This window comes from Cryptomeria japonica, chromosome 11, assembly GCF_030272615.1.
Source record: "Cryptomeria japonica chromosome 11, Sugi_1.0, whole genome shotgun sequence".
NCBI lineage: Eukaryota > Viridiplantae > Streptophyta > Pinopsida > Cupressales > Cupressaceae > Cryptomeria > Cryptomeria japonica.
In genome coordinates, this window is record NC_081415.1 from 204,839,451 (window position 1) to 204,857,276 (window position 17,826).

The window sequence follows — 17,826 nt, forward strand, 5'->3', positions numbered from 1 at the left end:
CTAACAGCATGAGTGCAAGGGGAAAAGAAAGACAAAGTAGTGGATTATATAAATGAAAAAATGTGGTATATAAGTCTAAAAGCATCCACTCATTTAATTGAGAAGAATGAAAATAAATAAATAAACCTTCCAAATAATGTAGATATATATGTAATTAGAAATAATTGAAGGAAAAAATTACACTAATGTTGATATCATAGAAAAATTCCACATTGGAAAATTTGCGTTCCCTTTGAGATAAACAGCTATAATCTATGTCTGAACTAGAATCAATGACGTCTGTTGCGTATCATCATTACCGAAACGAATTTCAATAATAGAAATTTTCATAATAAGTTGAAGGCCATTAATTCAAGAGTTCTCCAAGAGTAGGAAATAAACGAAGAAAAAAAAAGACTATTAAATTGATCAAGGAGAGGGTAAAAATATTTTTGCCAGAGCCATAATCAATTTTTAGAGAAATATTGATTGATTCAGTGTTTAAATGTTTTAAACCCGGTAACCCACAATTTTGGCACGGGTGGAGGATGAGAGATTTTATTCCATTACGATTCTTGAAACCAAATTTAACAAACAAGCTTTCACAAACTCTTGAAGATTTGCTTGAGTCTGAAAAAAAGATGTGATGTTCTGAGCCTTCTTTTGAAAAGGCATTGGGAATTTGTAAGTCTATATGCCAAAGAAAAGGCATTGATAATAATATCTCTAATAATAACAAACCTCTAGGCTTGGCAGCTCTGAAGTGGAGCAATTGAACCTAAGTGAAAGATTTCAGAAAGCAAATGATGAAGACCAGAGAGAGGCTTTAGCTCGTGAAGATAAGGGAAGAAATTTGGAAGACAGATGATTTGATGTCTAACATGGTCTTTTAAATGTCCGTGGCACGTAGAGATAAAATCTTTTAGAGTACTCAAATTTTTATTTTATTGCTTCTTTACTGTTTGTGCAACCTGTACTTAGAAGTTAATTACTTTTTTAATATATCATTTGAAGGTATAATCACTTGCGAGAAATGAAAAAGCAACCGAATGTTCAATAATTGACGCTAAATGTGAATTTGCTAGAAGAAATTAAAAAACGATGCTTGAGCAAGTCAATGGAATCCCGATTAGTCCAATATCCTGCTGAATTTAGACATTAACTCTGAATTTGCACTTTCCAGATTGCCTGGTTGGCTGTGCACGATTCCAAAAGGGTGAGGAGATTGAATAGAGCATGCAGGAGATTGCAATGAATGTTCTTAGCTAAGTTGTGAGATAGCCATGAAACAAGGATGTCAGGGTTCATTATAAAGTGAAATGAACATAATTGAAGAACTAATCCAAGAAAAACAACAGACTGCTGTTATTGGTAAATTAACTTTGAAACCTGGGTATATTAAAAACCAACCGATAACTGGTAGACATTCCATGTCCACATGGCAAACAAAGGGGAGGAAAAAAAATTTAACAAATACAACTTTGTAATAAGTGAAAGATGTGACCTGAAGCATGATTCATAATGAACACATCATCAGCAGGTGCAGTTTGTTGGCAATTAAGTTCACGCTATTACAAGGTCATGGTTTTTTGTATACAAAGCTATATGTCAAAAACAACCCCTAATGCCTATTTCCGTCTGACCGTGTAGGAGACAGTAGCGATCGTCATCACTTCCCCTTGATTTTGCAGTAAGCATATACACCCGAACCTAAGAACCCAAGAGACTGGCCAATAACATTCAACTGCTCAAGAAAAGTACAATATTAGCAGGCTTCAAATAAATATATTCGTACAAACAATTCCAAGATATGTCTAAACCATTATTCATCTATAACAGCAATCAGATTTCAGTGAATTCTATTAACTTCTCTGGAAGGAGCTGATAACAAAAAAAAGTCTGGAATATAAAACACTGAGAAATATTTACCCAATCAAAAGGTAGTCCACCAAACAAAAGCCAGCCAATGGCTACAGTGACAAAATCCTGAAATTTCAAAAGTTCAAAAGAATTATTAAAACTTGCACAACATAGAATAACTTTGCAATCTTTGAAAAAAAAAAAATCTAAGGAGATGCTAAATGAACCCACCTTCAAAGAAGTAAATAAAAACAAAGAAAAACAAATAACTTACCTTCAAATTACCACAAATAGTTTGTGTAAGGGCAGAATTAAGAGTCGTATTTAGAAATATTGCATAGTTAATACAAAATGCCATTGTACAGGACAGGAGCATCATAACCTGCAATATCCAGGACTGTTTAAATTCTGCAAGATTCAAAGCTAAGTAATGTATTCGCACCAAAGGGACTAATGCTGATGGATTTTGCAAATTCTGAATTAGAAATCTAGAACATTCGCCCTATGGAACCATAAAATAATCCATGAAGAATGCACCAACAAATTCATATGACCTAAATTTTATGTTATACATTTTACAAACTCATTAGAATAAATATGAACTCTATGTGGCCCATCAACATTTTCCCATAAGCACTGTCAGATATTTCTTATCGACGCCATAATTCAAATAAGAATTAAACATAGTTGAACATGCATACATATTCGTCCCTGTAGAGAACAAAATGATAATTTCTCAAAGTATAACCAGTGAGACTAACGCACCTGAAACACTAGAGAATACAAATGTGTAAAATTCATCGTCATTTCTAGCTCACCACTAAAGAAAGTCCATAAAAGAAGTAGAGGTCCACAAATCAGGCCTAAAAATGACAATAGACTATTAGCATACAGGATAAAACAAGTTTTCTCCTGAACAAATAAAATCCATTTAGTTCTCTCCTATGATAAAAATAAGCATTTTCTCACACTGGTAAAACCCATTAATACTAAGCATCACTAATCTTTAGGCTTTATAAAGAAAATAATAAGCAGACTTGCTTTACCATTACACCACATTAGACCAAAGCTGTTGAGACCACTAGATTTCCCTGTTAAGCATCAAAGAGTTTATAATTAAGTTATTAACTTGAACAATGGAACTCTTGAAGCATTGTCAGCATCATATGAATAAACAGAAACAGAATCACAAAATTTGTAAGGCTCAAAATACTACCAATGCGAGCTATGGTTATTAGGTATATTGCTGTAGTTATGTTGGAAACTATAACTATCATATAGCTGTAAAAATCAAAGGACAAGTCCCTAGCTCCAGCAACAAATGCTCCCAACAAAATCAAGCCCACACTGATGAAAACCTTGGTATAAGCCACAAGAAAAGTGATTAATTAATTCTTTGAATTAGCTATGAATGAATAATTAAAAAAAAAATGATTTTTTGTGCAAGCCTCCTGACAAATTATTAGATAGCACAGAAGTGCCCAAACTATTATATACCTGCCAACTATAGGAGGAGAATGCTTCTGTCCTGAAAGAAAGTATTCCATAATCATTGTAAAGAATACAGTTGTCCGTCTCAGCGTTGTGTACATTGGCACATTAACCCCACGAATTGAAGCCATGCCAACAATCTTCTTGCAAGAAGATCAAAGTTTCAAACATCCAGTGAGAAGCAATTTGCCTAAAACTTCAATTGCTTGTATAGAAGAAACCACTTTAAACAACAATTAGAAGACGATTTATAAATGTACATTGCTTTACCATGTATAGTAAATAAGCAATTGAAAGAGGTGATGTGCGCCAAAAAGTTTCTAGAGACAAAAACAATTTAGAAGATGTGTCCGTCATGGTATTTCTCCCTTCAACTGTCTTGAAGGAAATTATATTCCATGACCTCATCGCATATAAAAATACAGTTGACGAGATCATCTGCAGATATACACAAAACCCGTTCTTGGTTATTGATGCAATGACAAAATAACCAAAAATCTATGAAAGAAAATAGTGAAAATTTCCCCAATTGTAGCATGATAAGTTAGCAAATTTTCAAAGAGGACCAAAGTTAGCTTTGTAAGAGGAATAAACTGAAGTTACTAAACATTATGTATAATTCATGCAAAATGCATTTCAAATGTATAAAGCTGCTTAAGTAACTCATTGCAATTCATAAAGGTTAAGCATATAATATAATATTTTGGAGAAAAGCATTACTGAAGTGAAATGCAAATATTCAACCAAATATTGAGTAAAAGCAATCCTTAAACATGACAAGATAAATCAATGCAGTCTAGGAATAATCATATATTCCTCCCAAATAATACATAGGCAGGAAGATACAATTCAGATTTGATTGTCAAGACACAAAACAAGACTTTCTGAATCGCCACCAATGCATTTTTATTGAAAAGAATTAACTCAAACAGAAGATCTCAAAAAACTACACCATTCTTAACATTGAACAACCAACACATAACATTTACATATAGACTAGAACCAAAAGAAGCCATAAACTGTTTTAGTGAGCTTTGTTAAACTTTCTCAAGGGATTTTAATATTTCACTACAACAGGGAATTTTATGTGAGCTGATGTCATGCCCACTGGATTTTCATTTCAACGTAGTTGAGTATTAAACCATGGAGTCATATTTTGAAAAGATCACGCTAAAGATGCCACCAAGGAGATGAATGTAGCTTCATTTGAATTTCTAAAACAGAAATAATTATTTGCTTGCAGGATTAAACCATCAGATTGGGAAAAGGGGATCTACCTGAAGCAATGTGATGACGTTGGCAGAAGGAAAGTTGTATGATGATAGAACTGCTTTGTTAAACATCACCAGCATCACTGCAAAGCCACACAAACTGGTAAGCTCCTCCTGGAGAACCATCAGATATGCTAAATAACTTAACAACCAAAAGAAATAAGACTAAGCATAAACATTTTCTCTTGAAGTTTTCTACTTATAATATGAGCTCACAAACACCTAGATGAAAAAAGTAAGTGAAAATGCAACCAAAATCGCTCTGCCATATACCCTCTGTTAAAGAGATTAAATAGATTATAGGAGGTAAGCTTATTGCTAACAGGAAAAGTCCAAACACATGTTGCAAATTCTGCATTCAAATACAAGGAAACCATTCAGTTAGATAAGAGAACAGTTACAAATCAATAAGACTCTAGTGAACCGAGTAACATGGAGTGAGAAAACAATTGCAATTGCAACGCATAACAACAAATTATATATGTGCACTGAACTTTTACACAATCTAAAGTTCCAACATTTTGAAGATATCTGTCCTGTGGGACTAGAAAAGATGATGCAAGAGCATCTGGGTTCAGGTGCAATCCTGTGTCACCAAAAATATTGATGGCTTATCTTTTCAGTCTTCCCTTTAGTTTTGTGTGTTTGTCATTTTTGTTGCTCATATCATCTTGCCCTGTTTATAGGTGTTATAGGAAGGATGCAAGCTCTCATGTGTTTCAAACCATCTGTACCAATTCTTAAACAAATTATCATGTTGCTACAAACCCAAACCAAGTTGTTACAGGATAGTCCTTGTTGTATGTGGGCTTTTAAAACGGGTAACAGGAGCTGTGTGTAAAACGACAAGGCTGCATATCATGCTTCAGGCTGAATGCTTATGTTATAAAATGCTTTGTTTTGGTAATAGCTGCGACAGTAAGTGTTATATCTTAAGAGCTGAGTTAGATATTGGCTGGGAGATGATGTGTCATTCATCCCTATGTGAATACAAATCAAATCTAAAAGATATATCATGAGCTTTAAAGGAAGACCGCCAACTATAGCTTTCTATTCTGAAAGGGCTTTTGTGTCTTTTTCCAACTTGGTGCCATGGGAAGCAGTTACAAACAATGATTATTGCCTACGACAATGTAGTCAATTTGCAAAATCTTTCCCTTGAATTGTTGCAGAGTTATTTATCTGTGGTGGCTGTTTGTTGGATCCTTACTGTTTTGGCAAACTCAAATCATGCCTGTCCATGACCTTTCACTTTCCCATCTACTCATGGCATGCTATTGAGTTTTGGACAACAAGTTTAGAAACTTCCCATCTAGAAACTCAAATTCTAAGTTTTTGAAAGGTTAGTACACATTTGTAGCAAAAAAAAACATAGCCAAACAAAGCTAGGAGAGTCTACATCGTGGAGTTCAAAAAGTGCACTTTCTACACAATTTAAGGGTCAAGCTTCTACTCATACTTCATAGTCAAAGAAAAAGGTTAAGTGTTTTTACTGTGATAAATTTGGTCATGTAACGAAAGAATGTAAGGAAACCCACAAGCCCCATGGTGAGGCTAATGTGGTTATTATTGATGAGCACTATGTCTCATATTAAAAGTTTGCATTAATGACATCATTTAAAGATAGTGTTGAAAGTGGTCGTAAGTTTTTTGATTCAAGAGCATCAAGACATTTAACATGATGAAAGGTCGGTCCATAAGATTTTCAGTTTCACTTGGTGATGATAGGTTAAATATGGTTGAAGGGATAATTGATGTAATAATTATACTAAATGATGCTATCAAATTTTTGGTATGTGATGTTAGGTATGTTCTTAGAATGAACACAAATTTATTGTCTATCAATTAGCTTACTCAAAATCCTAAAATTAAAGTGAAGTTTAGTGGGAAGAAGTACATTGTCTCGAACAAGAATGGGATTGAATGGTTATCTTGGGCACATTAGGCAAGGTAGCTTGTACTAACTTGTTGATCTTACTATAGTTGATTTGCATGCCTTAGCTATTGAAGAAAATGCCAATGTTCTTTGGCATAAAAGATATGGTCATTATAACCTTCAATATTTGGTTAAACTCAACAAAGCCAATATCATTTAAGGATCACCTTCTATATAGGAAAAACAAGATATTTTTATTAGGCATTTTGTTGGTAAGCAAAAGAAGTTAATTCCTATTGAAGGTGCATGGCATGTTAAGGGGCTTTTAAATCTTATTCATACAAATCCGTATGACCCATCAATGAAATCTCCAACTGTCATAGGTTTGACGCATTTTTGTTGTTGGTGGTGGATGATTTATCAAAGAAGACATGGGTTTGCTTCTTGAACAAGTATAATTGTCTTGGTGCATTCTTGAAGTTCAAGGCGTTTGGTGGAAACTTAATAGGGTGTCAAGTCAAGCTTCTACAATTCAATAATGGGAGGGAATTCACCTCCACTCAATCCAAAGTTATGTAAGAAAGAAGGTATTCAATGCTAATGGACTAAACCAAACACTCCGCAACAAAATGGAGTGATTGAAAGGCATAACAAGACTATCATGGAGATAGCATGATGCATGATGTGTGATGCATGATGCACAATATAAGCATGTCCTACAAATATTAGGGAGAAACTCTTAATACAATATTCATATGCTAAAGAGGGGCCCTCACAAAACCTTCTAAAATATCACACAGAAGGAAGCTTGGTCGAGTAACAAACTTGTGGTAACATCTTTTCATGTTTTTGGTTCAGCTTTTTACTTTAGTTTCTCAGCACAAAAGATGTAAGATAGATTCCAAAAGTATCAAATATTTCTTTGTTGCCCATAGTGAACATGGTAAGGCATGCAAATTCATTGATGCTTCTACTAACAAACTCATTGTTAGTTGGGATGTTAATGTAAAAAAAACGGAGTCATATTTTTCTATTGTTCCACAATAGGTCAATGAAGTTACAAAATATAGTGTAGTGATGTCGTTGCAAGATGAACCAATTTGTATCTTCAAAAAATCATCATACTACCACTCTTCATCCCTAATATAGGATGAGTGCGAATGAATGGTGGCATGTACGTGGTCAAGGCTCCATATTCTTACAGCCTATTGCAATTAAAATTCTCTTCCAGGTATGTATATTTTTATTTTTTATTTTTTATTTTTAACCTTTTTCATTCAATGCTATCATATTAAAATATTTTTATTTTATATGAAACAATCTAAATGTGCATCGAGGGTTTACATAGGCTTCGCTAAAACAATGATTGACAAAAAATATAGACTAGGACGGAAGATCAACAAAGGGTCATTCAAGGAAATTGACCTCGAAACAAATGTCCAAACAAACGAGGAGGTAATGTCGGCCCGAGCACAAGATAGGCCAAAACAAAGCTTCTCCAAGACAACCTACGGAGAATGCCTTTGCAAGATCAACAGCTTTGTGCTCTTAGAAGCAATGACAATACGGCAAACATTACATAGAGCTTGGGGAGGTTGGGCACACTTCTGTGCAAATCAGTGGAGGTGGTTTGGGTGTCCGCATAAAGGGAATGTAGGCATCAAAGCATGGTTCCCTAGCCCTCAACCCACTTGGGAAGGCTTTCGTGCACATTTCCCCACCCCAAGAGAAAGCAAAGAAATAGGTTCTTGATACTTTTTTGCATAGCTCAGTGGTTTCCACAGTGCCTAGGGTTTTCAACAACTGTCAAAACTCTACACACTTGTTTCATCAATGCAACGACTATTGCAAAAAGAACTTAGTACGCTCTGCCCCTATTTCAAAATTTTGTGGGGTTGGAACTCCTCTAGATTTGGGTTTTTCCTCAATTGCAAATGTGACAAATACCTCACTTTCTCCTAAACCACCGCCTCTTAGCTCAGGGCAAGCCTCTTCTTGTGCCTTTTCCACTAGACATAGTGTAGTCACATTGGCAAATGCCCCTTTGGATCTTCACATTTCTGAAGAAGCTATTGAGAAAATCTTAGAAGATGTGAGTTCTAGATACCTTGTATTCACGAATTTAGGGAAGTGTCCTTCATTGGAGGATTTCTCAGTCGGGTGCCGACAATCTTGGAGTATTTTGGCTGCTCTTTCAATCGATTTGTTAAACCATGGCTTTTTCCTAGCCTACTTTCAGTCCTCTGAAGATTGGAGGTTTGTCTCGAATCATGGCCCTTGGTTCTTAAACAAAACAGGATTATTCATGCAACTCTGGTCCCCTTTCTTTGACCCTGCTTGTGAATGCATTAGCATCATTCCAATCTGGCTACGACTCTATAATCTTCCTCCAATTATGAGGAATTTTGATCTTATACAAAATCTTGTAAATTTGATTGGGACTATTGTCAAGATTGAAGAGAATACTGCTGGCCAAAGTAGCAGATTCAACAGAGTTTGTGGTATGATTGATATATCCAATCCCGTTACACACAAGATAAGATTGCTTTCATCACATGGCTTGTGGATGCAATGTATTAATATTGAAGGATTGCTAGGACGTTGTTTCAGATGTAATCTCTTTGGTCATAAAATTGCTAGCTGCAATTCTAGGTCTGTTCAAGGGCTTCGGTCTTACAATATCAAAAAGTGGGTTCAAAAAGAGTGCAGCCTTGATAAAGACTTAATCTGGCAAAATCATGGGAAATTTTTTGCCCATCGTCAACCTCCTTCCTATCGCAATGTGGTGACTTGTGCTGCCTCAGTGGATCCTCCTGGTGGTAAGCATCCTTTGGTGGCTCCATCTAACAATGTTCAAATTGTTAACACTGAAAATTTTCAGCTACCTAAGCCTCCAATACATGAGCCTTTGATTCAGGAGTCCACGAATGAGGATGAGGCCCTTGAAGATTTTCTTGTTCACAGATTGGTTTGTCCTTACTTTACATCAAACAAAAATTCTAAGCCTATCTATGGCCAGGCGGGTAAGGAAGACTGAGGCAGAAAAACTCAAATTAGAAGCCCAGGAGACTAAGGGAGTGGGAAGTTGGGAACACAATGGACTACAGATGCTCTTCTTACTCAGAGCAGGAGCAAACAAAAGAAAAATAAAGTTTCTGGTCTTTCTCCTTAATTTCATTCAAGGATTGATTTCAATATGTGATTATATTATTTCCAGCTTTCTATAGATTTACTTTAAATTCTAAAGTGTTAAGACTGTTGTCATTATACTTTCTGCTACCCAATTTTCAAGTCTAAAGCTATACTTGTATTTTGTTTGATCAATATAAAAGGGAGCAGGCCCTTAACTCAAAGCTTATTCATCAAAAAAAAAATTATTTTACAATTTATGTTTAAGTTTTGATTCTTGAATTATAAAATAAAATACTAAATGTTGTATGCAAACTCAACAGGTTGCAAGTTCTTCTTGAGCAGAGCAAAATTGGAGTACATACCCCTTCATCCACTCGGTTAAGCGCAATCATTTGGATGCAAAAAAAGCAAAGGATTTCGTCTACATACACTCCAACCTTCGTCTATTGTCACATAAGAAACCTAAATACAATGAGGGTGTTGTTGTGACCTTATCACACATCACCCCATTCCAAATGGGGACCCCCTACATTTTTGGTCCTCTCGGTCTTTTGGTTGTGGTCTTTTGGGTCTTTTAACAGCAATCTCTTCGATCTCCCTAGGTTTGTGAGTGTTTTGGTGAATTTTGATCAAGCCTCCAAGTGTTTTGAGCAAATTTGACTAAGTTTGGAGCTTGTTTTGTCTATTTTAGGGTTTTTGCCCTCAGACTTAGATTTAAGGTCATTGTCTTAGAGTTTTGAAAAATCTGAACATAGCAATGAAGTCAAAACTCTTCAAGGAAGCTAACAGTGAAATTTGAGCGAATTCTAAGCATTTACCATTTTTAGTAAATTTAACTACATCACGGATTGGCCTAATTTTGCATTTGAACAAACTATTTTTAGTGGTGTCACACTGTCCCGGTTTGCCCTAATTTGATGTTTGGAAGAACTTACTACTTTTAGTAAGTCTATTTTTGGTAGGTATATCTCAAGCAGTGGGCAGAACATTGAAGGCAAAGCATTCTTGAAAATTCAAGTTCCAAATCCGAAGAGTTGAAAAAGCAGGCAGTTGATCAAGAAAATGGCCAAGTCTAGAATCCTTTCCTGAAGTGGAAAAAGCATGAAAAATCTATCCAAAGGCAAGAAAGTGTTCCTTCAATGAGGAATCCTCCTCAATCCAAAATTGGCATCCAAGTCTAGATGATGAATGTAAAATACACTAGGCAAAGAAGAATTTCCAAACTTAGCAAAATTCATTCACCATGGTCAAAGTGGAACTCAAAGATATGGAGGGCGTAGAACCAAGATCGTGGAGGAAAAGTTCAAAATTCCAAATTTCCTCCTCCATATGAGAAATGCACTGCAAGCTAGACTTGGGCACCAAAATGAGGTCAAGGAGGAAAACTCACTTTTTCCCAAAATTCCTCCATCCTAGTGAAATTGCGCCCAAGGATGAGTTAGAGCACTAAATGTATGATGAGAAGGAATTTTCCTCCAAGTGGAAATTCCTCCACTTCCTTGGAAATGCGCTCAATGAAGGGATAAAGCACCAAAATGAGGTGGAGGAGGATTTTCTTCCTCCAAGCCAAATTATTTCACACCCTTCCAAATGCGCTCAAAGACAAGATAGGGCGCCAAAACCAATGCAAGCAAGAATTTTTTTCCCCAAGTTCCTCCATCAGTGTCAAAATGCGCTCCAGGAAGTGACTGGGTGCCAAAATGGGGTCAAGGAGGAATTCTCCTCCAAGTCAAAATTCTTTCCCTTCATGAAAATATGCCCAAGGAAGATGGAGAACGTGAAATTTGTCTAAGGCATGAATAAATTCCTTCCTCAGGAGAAGAAAGTTCAAAATTCAAAAAATTCCTTCCTCAAGGTCAAATTGCACTCAAGGTGGAATTGCACCCAGGGTGAAGAATTTGAAGGCACGAAAAAAAATTGGCTAAGTGAGGATTTTCTCTCTCCAAAACTCCAAACAAGGTAAAATTCCCTAAACATGGAAAAAATGGTCAATGGTTAGGAAAATCTACCTTCAAGACAAAAAAACTCTCTAGAAAGATTTTTTCTCTCTTAGAATTCCATACGTACAAGATTCCTTCAAAAGTAGACAAAATTGATAAAATTCTTCCAAGGAAGAAAAATCTTTCAAAAATATCTGTATACGTCTGAAATGGAAAGATTTTCGCAATAAATGAGTTGGCGACATGCAAAGGGAATATTTGGTATTTACGAAAACTCAAAAATTTATAAAAGTTTCCATTTTTTGAACTCAAGATGACGGCGGGGTCGACTTGCATGGCAAGTTGTCAAAGGAAACATGAAGCATTTTAATGCAACTGCCAATTTTAACAACTCGCCAACTTAGCAGCTTAGTGGGAGACTTGTTAGATATTTTGTCATTGATGTCAAGTGTTTTTGTCAAGCTTAAACTATTCAAGTGGGAGGATTACTCAAAGTAATTTTGGACTGAGTTTGAAGTGGTTTTCGAGCTACAGTTTATTCATTAGATCTTCTTATTTTTGCTTGAGCTGCTTGACGTGCTTGAGCTGGTTGGCTGTCTACTTCAGCTGGTTGGGTGTGTGCTTCAGCTACCTGCCTATCTACTTCACCTAGCTGTGTGTCTACTTCAGCTGGCTTCTTGTCTACTTTTTGTGCCATGTGTAAAATTAGACTGCCATGTCAGTATTTGAATTTCCTATGATTTCTAGTAAAATTATCATGCTACTTTTCAAGCTTAAGGTTATTGAAGAATTATTAATATCCTTTTGATGTGGTGGACTTGTATGCTCGATTCCTTTATTTGTCTTCAGACTTTTCAATTAAAGATTGGTTTGATTTTCCTTTGGGACTATTGACGGCTACATTTTTTTTTAGTCAATGAATTGAAATTGGTGCATTTGCTTCAGAATCGTGTAACGGTTTGGCAGAATATGGGAATTACGTGTGGCTAGCATAAAGGAGTCTCTTGCTACTTCGTGCCTTTAAAATTTATTGTTTTTTTCTGTGCTTTCAATAAAAAACGTTATTGATTCTATGCTCTAAATGACAGAAGTTAAGGCAGAGGTTTGTGCGTGGTATTATGTGGAGAATTTCTAATTTTGTTTTTATGACTACTGAGTGCAGTGAAAAAGCCTAGGTTCGATTTTGAGATTGTTCAAAGTGACTTAGTGGAAGCCGTTTTTGGCTATGCCTATTTTTGCTGAAATCGTGGGAGTGTGTATTTATTTTTGCAGAAGTCGGTTTTATTTGGCAGGTTGAATTGAATGCAGGGTGTTGAAATTATTTTTCCTGAGCCGTTTTTGATATACTGCTTCAAAAAGGATCTTTATGTTTTTTCGCTGGAGAAGTGATAATCATTACGTCTTTCATTTCTGATAGGTGCAGCTGGGGAATTAATGAATGAAGAGGGTAGTGCTGATCAAAAATAATTAAGCATGTCTTCTTCTGTGTATGGATGGTGTATCGGATGTTCATGGAGATGTGATCAGGTTATGCATAGAGGGTATCAGAAAGCTATGTTTTAGCAGAGCGATGAAATCTCTTTGACATATGGAGATGTATTTGCTTGAAAGAAGTGGCATGTTGAGCTGTGAATATATTTTCTGAACATTTTTGTTTAAAAATAACAGCATATTCTGTTGATGACACAGGAACCAGAATGGTATTCGAATGAAGTTATAATTTTTAGTGTGTTTATTTTGGGTGTTAAAAAGGAGCAAAGTGCTGTAAGGAATCTATTTAAGAGCTGGATGTTACTGAAAAATTATTGAGATTGTTGGTACTGTATTGTGTTTCAGAACACTGTTAGTGTGAGTTGGTGCTCTCTTTTGTATGAGGTTGGAGCCTCTTGTTATTCTCAGTTCATGCTGAATTGAGAGTTGGTGCTCTCTGTTAATTGTTGCCTTGTAATCTAGGTCAGTGCCCTTCTGAAGCTTATAAGAGACTTTTCATGCCATGGTTTTTTACCCAAAAGAGTTTTCCACGAGAAAATTTATGTGTTCTTGTCTATGTGCGTTGCCTGCATTTGTACATTTATATTTCAAGTAGCTTCATAATTTGTTAGAAATTTTCAAAATCTTCAATACTGATTCACCTCTCCCCCCTCTCAATATTGGCTGTGTGGCTTTCAAGACTTCTATTTAAATGGTGATCTGGAATTCATTTCTCACAACGGTTTTTGGAGAAATTAGAAGCTAGAGAGACGTGGAGAATTGCAGCATGGAATTCCTTCCTCAACGGATTTATCGAATTCCTTTATTATGAATCTAATGTTACTTATTTTATTTTGCAAGAATGGCGGAATCCAACAAGGCTGCAAACACCTTCCAACAGGCGCAAATCGAGAACAAGCAAAGAGGATTTCTTTTGGAATCAAAGATAATTTTGAAGTGGAAAGAAGTCAGCAACACCAACCTGGGAATGTTCAGACTGGGAGAATTCAAGAAAAGAGTTTACGGAACAGCTGGACATGCTCCATCAGCCATTGCCACAAGGATCATCAAAAGTGGGATTGTTGTAGCTGCCTGTTTCCCTCCAGCCATCCAATGCCTGGAGCTGATTATGGAGTGCGTAAAACATTACAATGCTGAAAGAAGGGCAATTTTGGTACTGGATGGCAACCTCCCGGCCAACTTCATAGCTAAAGCAATTGGAGAAACATTTAGAATTCCAGCATACCAGTCCATGACATACAGGAGCAAGGAATGAGCAACGATTATATATGATGTTAGCTTCAAGAGATGTGCTGGAATAATCAACAAAGTATGGATGCAGAGGCCAAAGCCACATATTTCCAAACTACCTAAGCATATCACCAGCATGGATTTTAAACAGGAGTATGCCGACCATGTGCTGATGATGAGCAGAATCATGGGATGTTCGCAAGCCTTCATGTTTGAACCTTGGATGTTTTACTTCATTGGTAAAGTAATGGAAGGCAAAAGGATGATAGATTGGGCAAAGATAATCAGCCACAATTTGGACCAACAGCTAAAGAATTTAAGGCAAACACAATCTTTCTATATGAGTTCATATGTCATCTACTCGCTGGCTAGAATGGGCAAATTCAATGGATTGCCAGGGAAAGGACCCATGGGATGCGGACCAAGACAACTAAAAGTTCATGAGTGTTGTCCACAATTGCATTTATATAATACTTCTTTCAAGGAAGGAAGCGACACATTCACAATGCAAATCACCAGAACATTGCAAGGACTTCATACGAGGTTGTCGCAGGAGGCTAGAAAGTTAGTGAAGAAGTACAGAACCTGGTATATCCAATTTCCGAAATTCACCTACATCCGGGTCCAAGGATTCTCTGACCAGCTATATAAACTGCCAAGATATCCAACAAACAAGATGGTGTTGTTGGAGGTTCCCAAACAGTTGACCGCCAATGACAAAATCCAAAAGAAGAAGAAGAAATTGTCGTTTGAATTCCCAATCGTTGTAGGAGATTATGCAAAAATGTGCAACATTCACTACGGCAAAATATTCGGTAGATGAATTGTTAAATTTGTTTCCAACTAGGTTAATTAGATTTATTGGTTTTCAGATTTAAGCATGGTAAGAAATGAATGCAAAAGAGACAAGACAAAGTTACCCTGGGAAAACCTCCTAGGAGGAAAAACCCAGCCAGAAAAGATCTTCTGATCTGATTATGGTTTTAGATTCAATTGACAATTACACACTTATCTGGAGTATAGAAGTTGCAGTCACAAGGAAGATGGTATAGAAGACTACACAGCTAGTTTGTTGACAGTGATCATGTTTTACAGTCCTTCTAACTTGTCTTGCTATGTATGCACCTTTCAACTAGTTGCAGTCCTTTGCTTGGGCCTTCAATGGAGATCCCTGTCTTTGTAATCACCAATTAGATCTGTTGTACATTCATGGAGTTCGCTATGATCACTAACTGGATCTGCACATACATGGAATTTGTTGTGATCACTAATTGGATCTGGACATACATGGAATTCGCTGTGATCACCACTTAGATCTACACATACATGCAGTTCGCTGTGACCTACTGCTTGCAAGGGAGTTCGCTGCACAAGAAGGATATATTCGCTATGACCTACTGCTTGTAAAGGAGTTCGCTGCACAAGAAGGATATATTTCGCATTTACTTGCAGACTACATTGATTATATTGTGAGAGATAAATGTCTTATTTATAGGAGAGCAAACACTCCTAAATCAAGTCGGCTTGATCCTTTTAATTTCATTAATTTATTTAATTCCTTTTTGTGTGTAGAGGATAGGGTCGGCCCTATCAAGGTATAGCGTGGGTTTATTTAATTCCTTTTGTGAGTGCGTGCGGACCTTTTGGAGTGGCCGAAAGATATAGGGCCTGGTCCTATATATTGAAGAAGGGGCTGGCCCCCTTAGGCGGATTCCAATGTTGCCCAAGGCAAATGGAATCCGCCAAGCCCTAATTATAAACAACACTCCCTTTTAATTAGGGCAAAGAATCCTAACCATAATCTTCCGTCTTGTACACAAGCATAGACTGGATCCACCTTGCATTGCCCGCAGAGGGTGGAGAGGATCTTTTCTACCATCTTACATTGCCCGCAGAGGATGGTCAACAATTACACTAATACCATCTTACATTGCCCGCAGAGGATGGTTTAGCAATTACACTTCTCCCTGAGAAGTTTTACAATACCATCTTACATTGCCACAGAGGATGGTTTAACATTTACAATACCATCTTACATTGCCCGCAAAGGATGGTTACTAATTACACTTCTCCCTGAGAAGTTTACAATACCACCTTACATTGCCCACAGAGGATGGTTACTAATTACACTTCTCCTTGAGAAGTTTACAATACCACCTTACATTGCCCACAAAGGGTGGTTAACATTTACAATACCATCTTACATTGCTCGCAAAGGATGGTTAATAATTATACTTCTCCCTGAGAAGTTTACAATACCACCTTACATTGCCCACAGAGGGTGGTTTGATACAACACAATGTATCACTAAGATTGAGACTCCCTCTCAATTAGGGTTTCATTTTCCACAATACCAAGTCTGTCCCTGAAGTACACAAACTTCACTTTGGATAGAGGCTTGGTAAGAATATCTGCAACCTGCTCATGAGTGCTGACATACTTCAACTGAATAGCACCTCTTTGCACCATATCCCGAATAAAATGATAGTGGGTTTCCACATGTTTTGACATGTCATGAAACACTGGATTGATAGACATTTTAATACAACTCTAGTTATCACAGTGAATAAACTGTAGGATCCCATGGCTGACCAAACAGCCCAGCAAGAAGCTTACGAAGCCACACTGCTTCTCTAGAAGCTACACTTGCTGCAATATACTCAGCTTCAGCAGTACTCAGTGCCACTGAGGATTGTTTTCTGCAAGCCCAAGAGATCACTGCAGATCCCAAGCTAAAACAAATACCGGAGGTGCTTTTCCTGTCTTTGACGCTACCAGCCCAGTCTGCATCTGAATAACCTTCCAAGGTTATTGGAGTGTCAAGTGGATACTTCAGCCCAAAACCAACTGTGCCTCGCAAGTATCTTAGGATATGCTTGGCTGCAACAAGATGAACATGTTTGGGCATGCTCATGAACCGGCTGAGAGCATTCACAGCAAAACATATGTCTGGTCTAGTGTTAACTAGATACATCAGTGATCCAATCAACTGCTGGTACTCGGATGGATTTGCAAAATCAGAGTTAGCTGCAGAAACACTTAATTTCTTTAAGTTAGACTTCATAGGAGTAAACATGGGTTTACAATCCATCATTCTAAATCTTTTCAAAATGTCAATAGTATACTTTCCTTGACTTAGAAAAATTTCGTTAGATCTTTGCCATACTTCTAGACCTAGAAAATAATGCATTAGACCTAAATCTTTCATCTCAAATTCTGAAGCTAGTTCTTTCTTGCATCTAATAATGAGTTCATCTTTACCAGTAAGGTATAAGTCATCCACATAAAGAACTAGAATTAGCATTTCATCATTGGCTACCTTAAAGTAAATGTTAGAGTCAGCATCATTTTTACAAAAGCCTAGACTTAGCAAGTATTTATCAATTCTTTCATACCAAGCACGAGGAGTTTGTTTAAAGCCATACAGAGCTTTCTTTAACCTGCACACATGGGTCAATCTATCATGAATCTCATAACCCTCAGGTTGCTCAATATAGACTTCTTCCTCAATGACGGCAGTCTTAACATCCATCTGATGTAGTTTCCAACCCCTAGC

At 36.7% G+C, this 17,826-nt stretch overlaps 1 protein-coding gene across 1 annotated transcript in view; it reads right to left on the reverse strand.

Moving 5' to 3' along the window:
* Positions 1-1,322: 1,322 nt before the first annotated feature.
* The window catches only part of LOC131067653 (UDP-N-acetylglucosamine transporter UGNT1), a 28,693-nt gene continuing 12,189 nt past the window's right edge, over positions 1,323-17,826 (reverse strand). The window contains exons 2-10 of the mRNA XM_058002750.2: positions 4,608-4,684; positions 3,601-3,768; positions 3,337-3,470; positions 3,056-3,186; positions 2,886-2,930; positions 2,605-2,702; positions 2,114-2,221; positions 1,909-1,965; positions 1,323-1,723 (exon numbers count right to left, since the gene is read on the reverse strand). Of these exons, the coding sequence (XP_057858733.2) occupies positions 1,649-1,723; positions 1,909-1,965; positions 2,114-2,221; positions 2,605-2,702; positions 2,886-2,930; positions 3,056-3,186; positions 3,337-3,470; positions 3,601-3,768; positions 4,608-4,684 (893 nt within the window). The 3' untranslated portion in view covers positions 1,323-1,648. The remainder of the gene's footprint in view (positions 1,724-1,908; positions 1,966-2,113; positions 2,222-2,604; positions 2,703-2,885; positions 2,931-3,055; positions 3,187-3,336; positions 3,471-3,600; positions 3,769-4,607; positions 4,685-17,826) is intronic.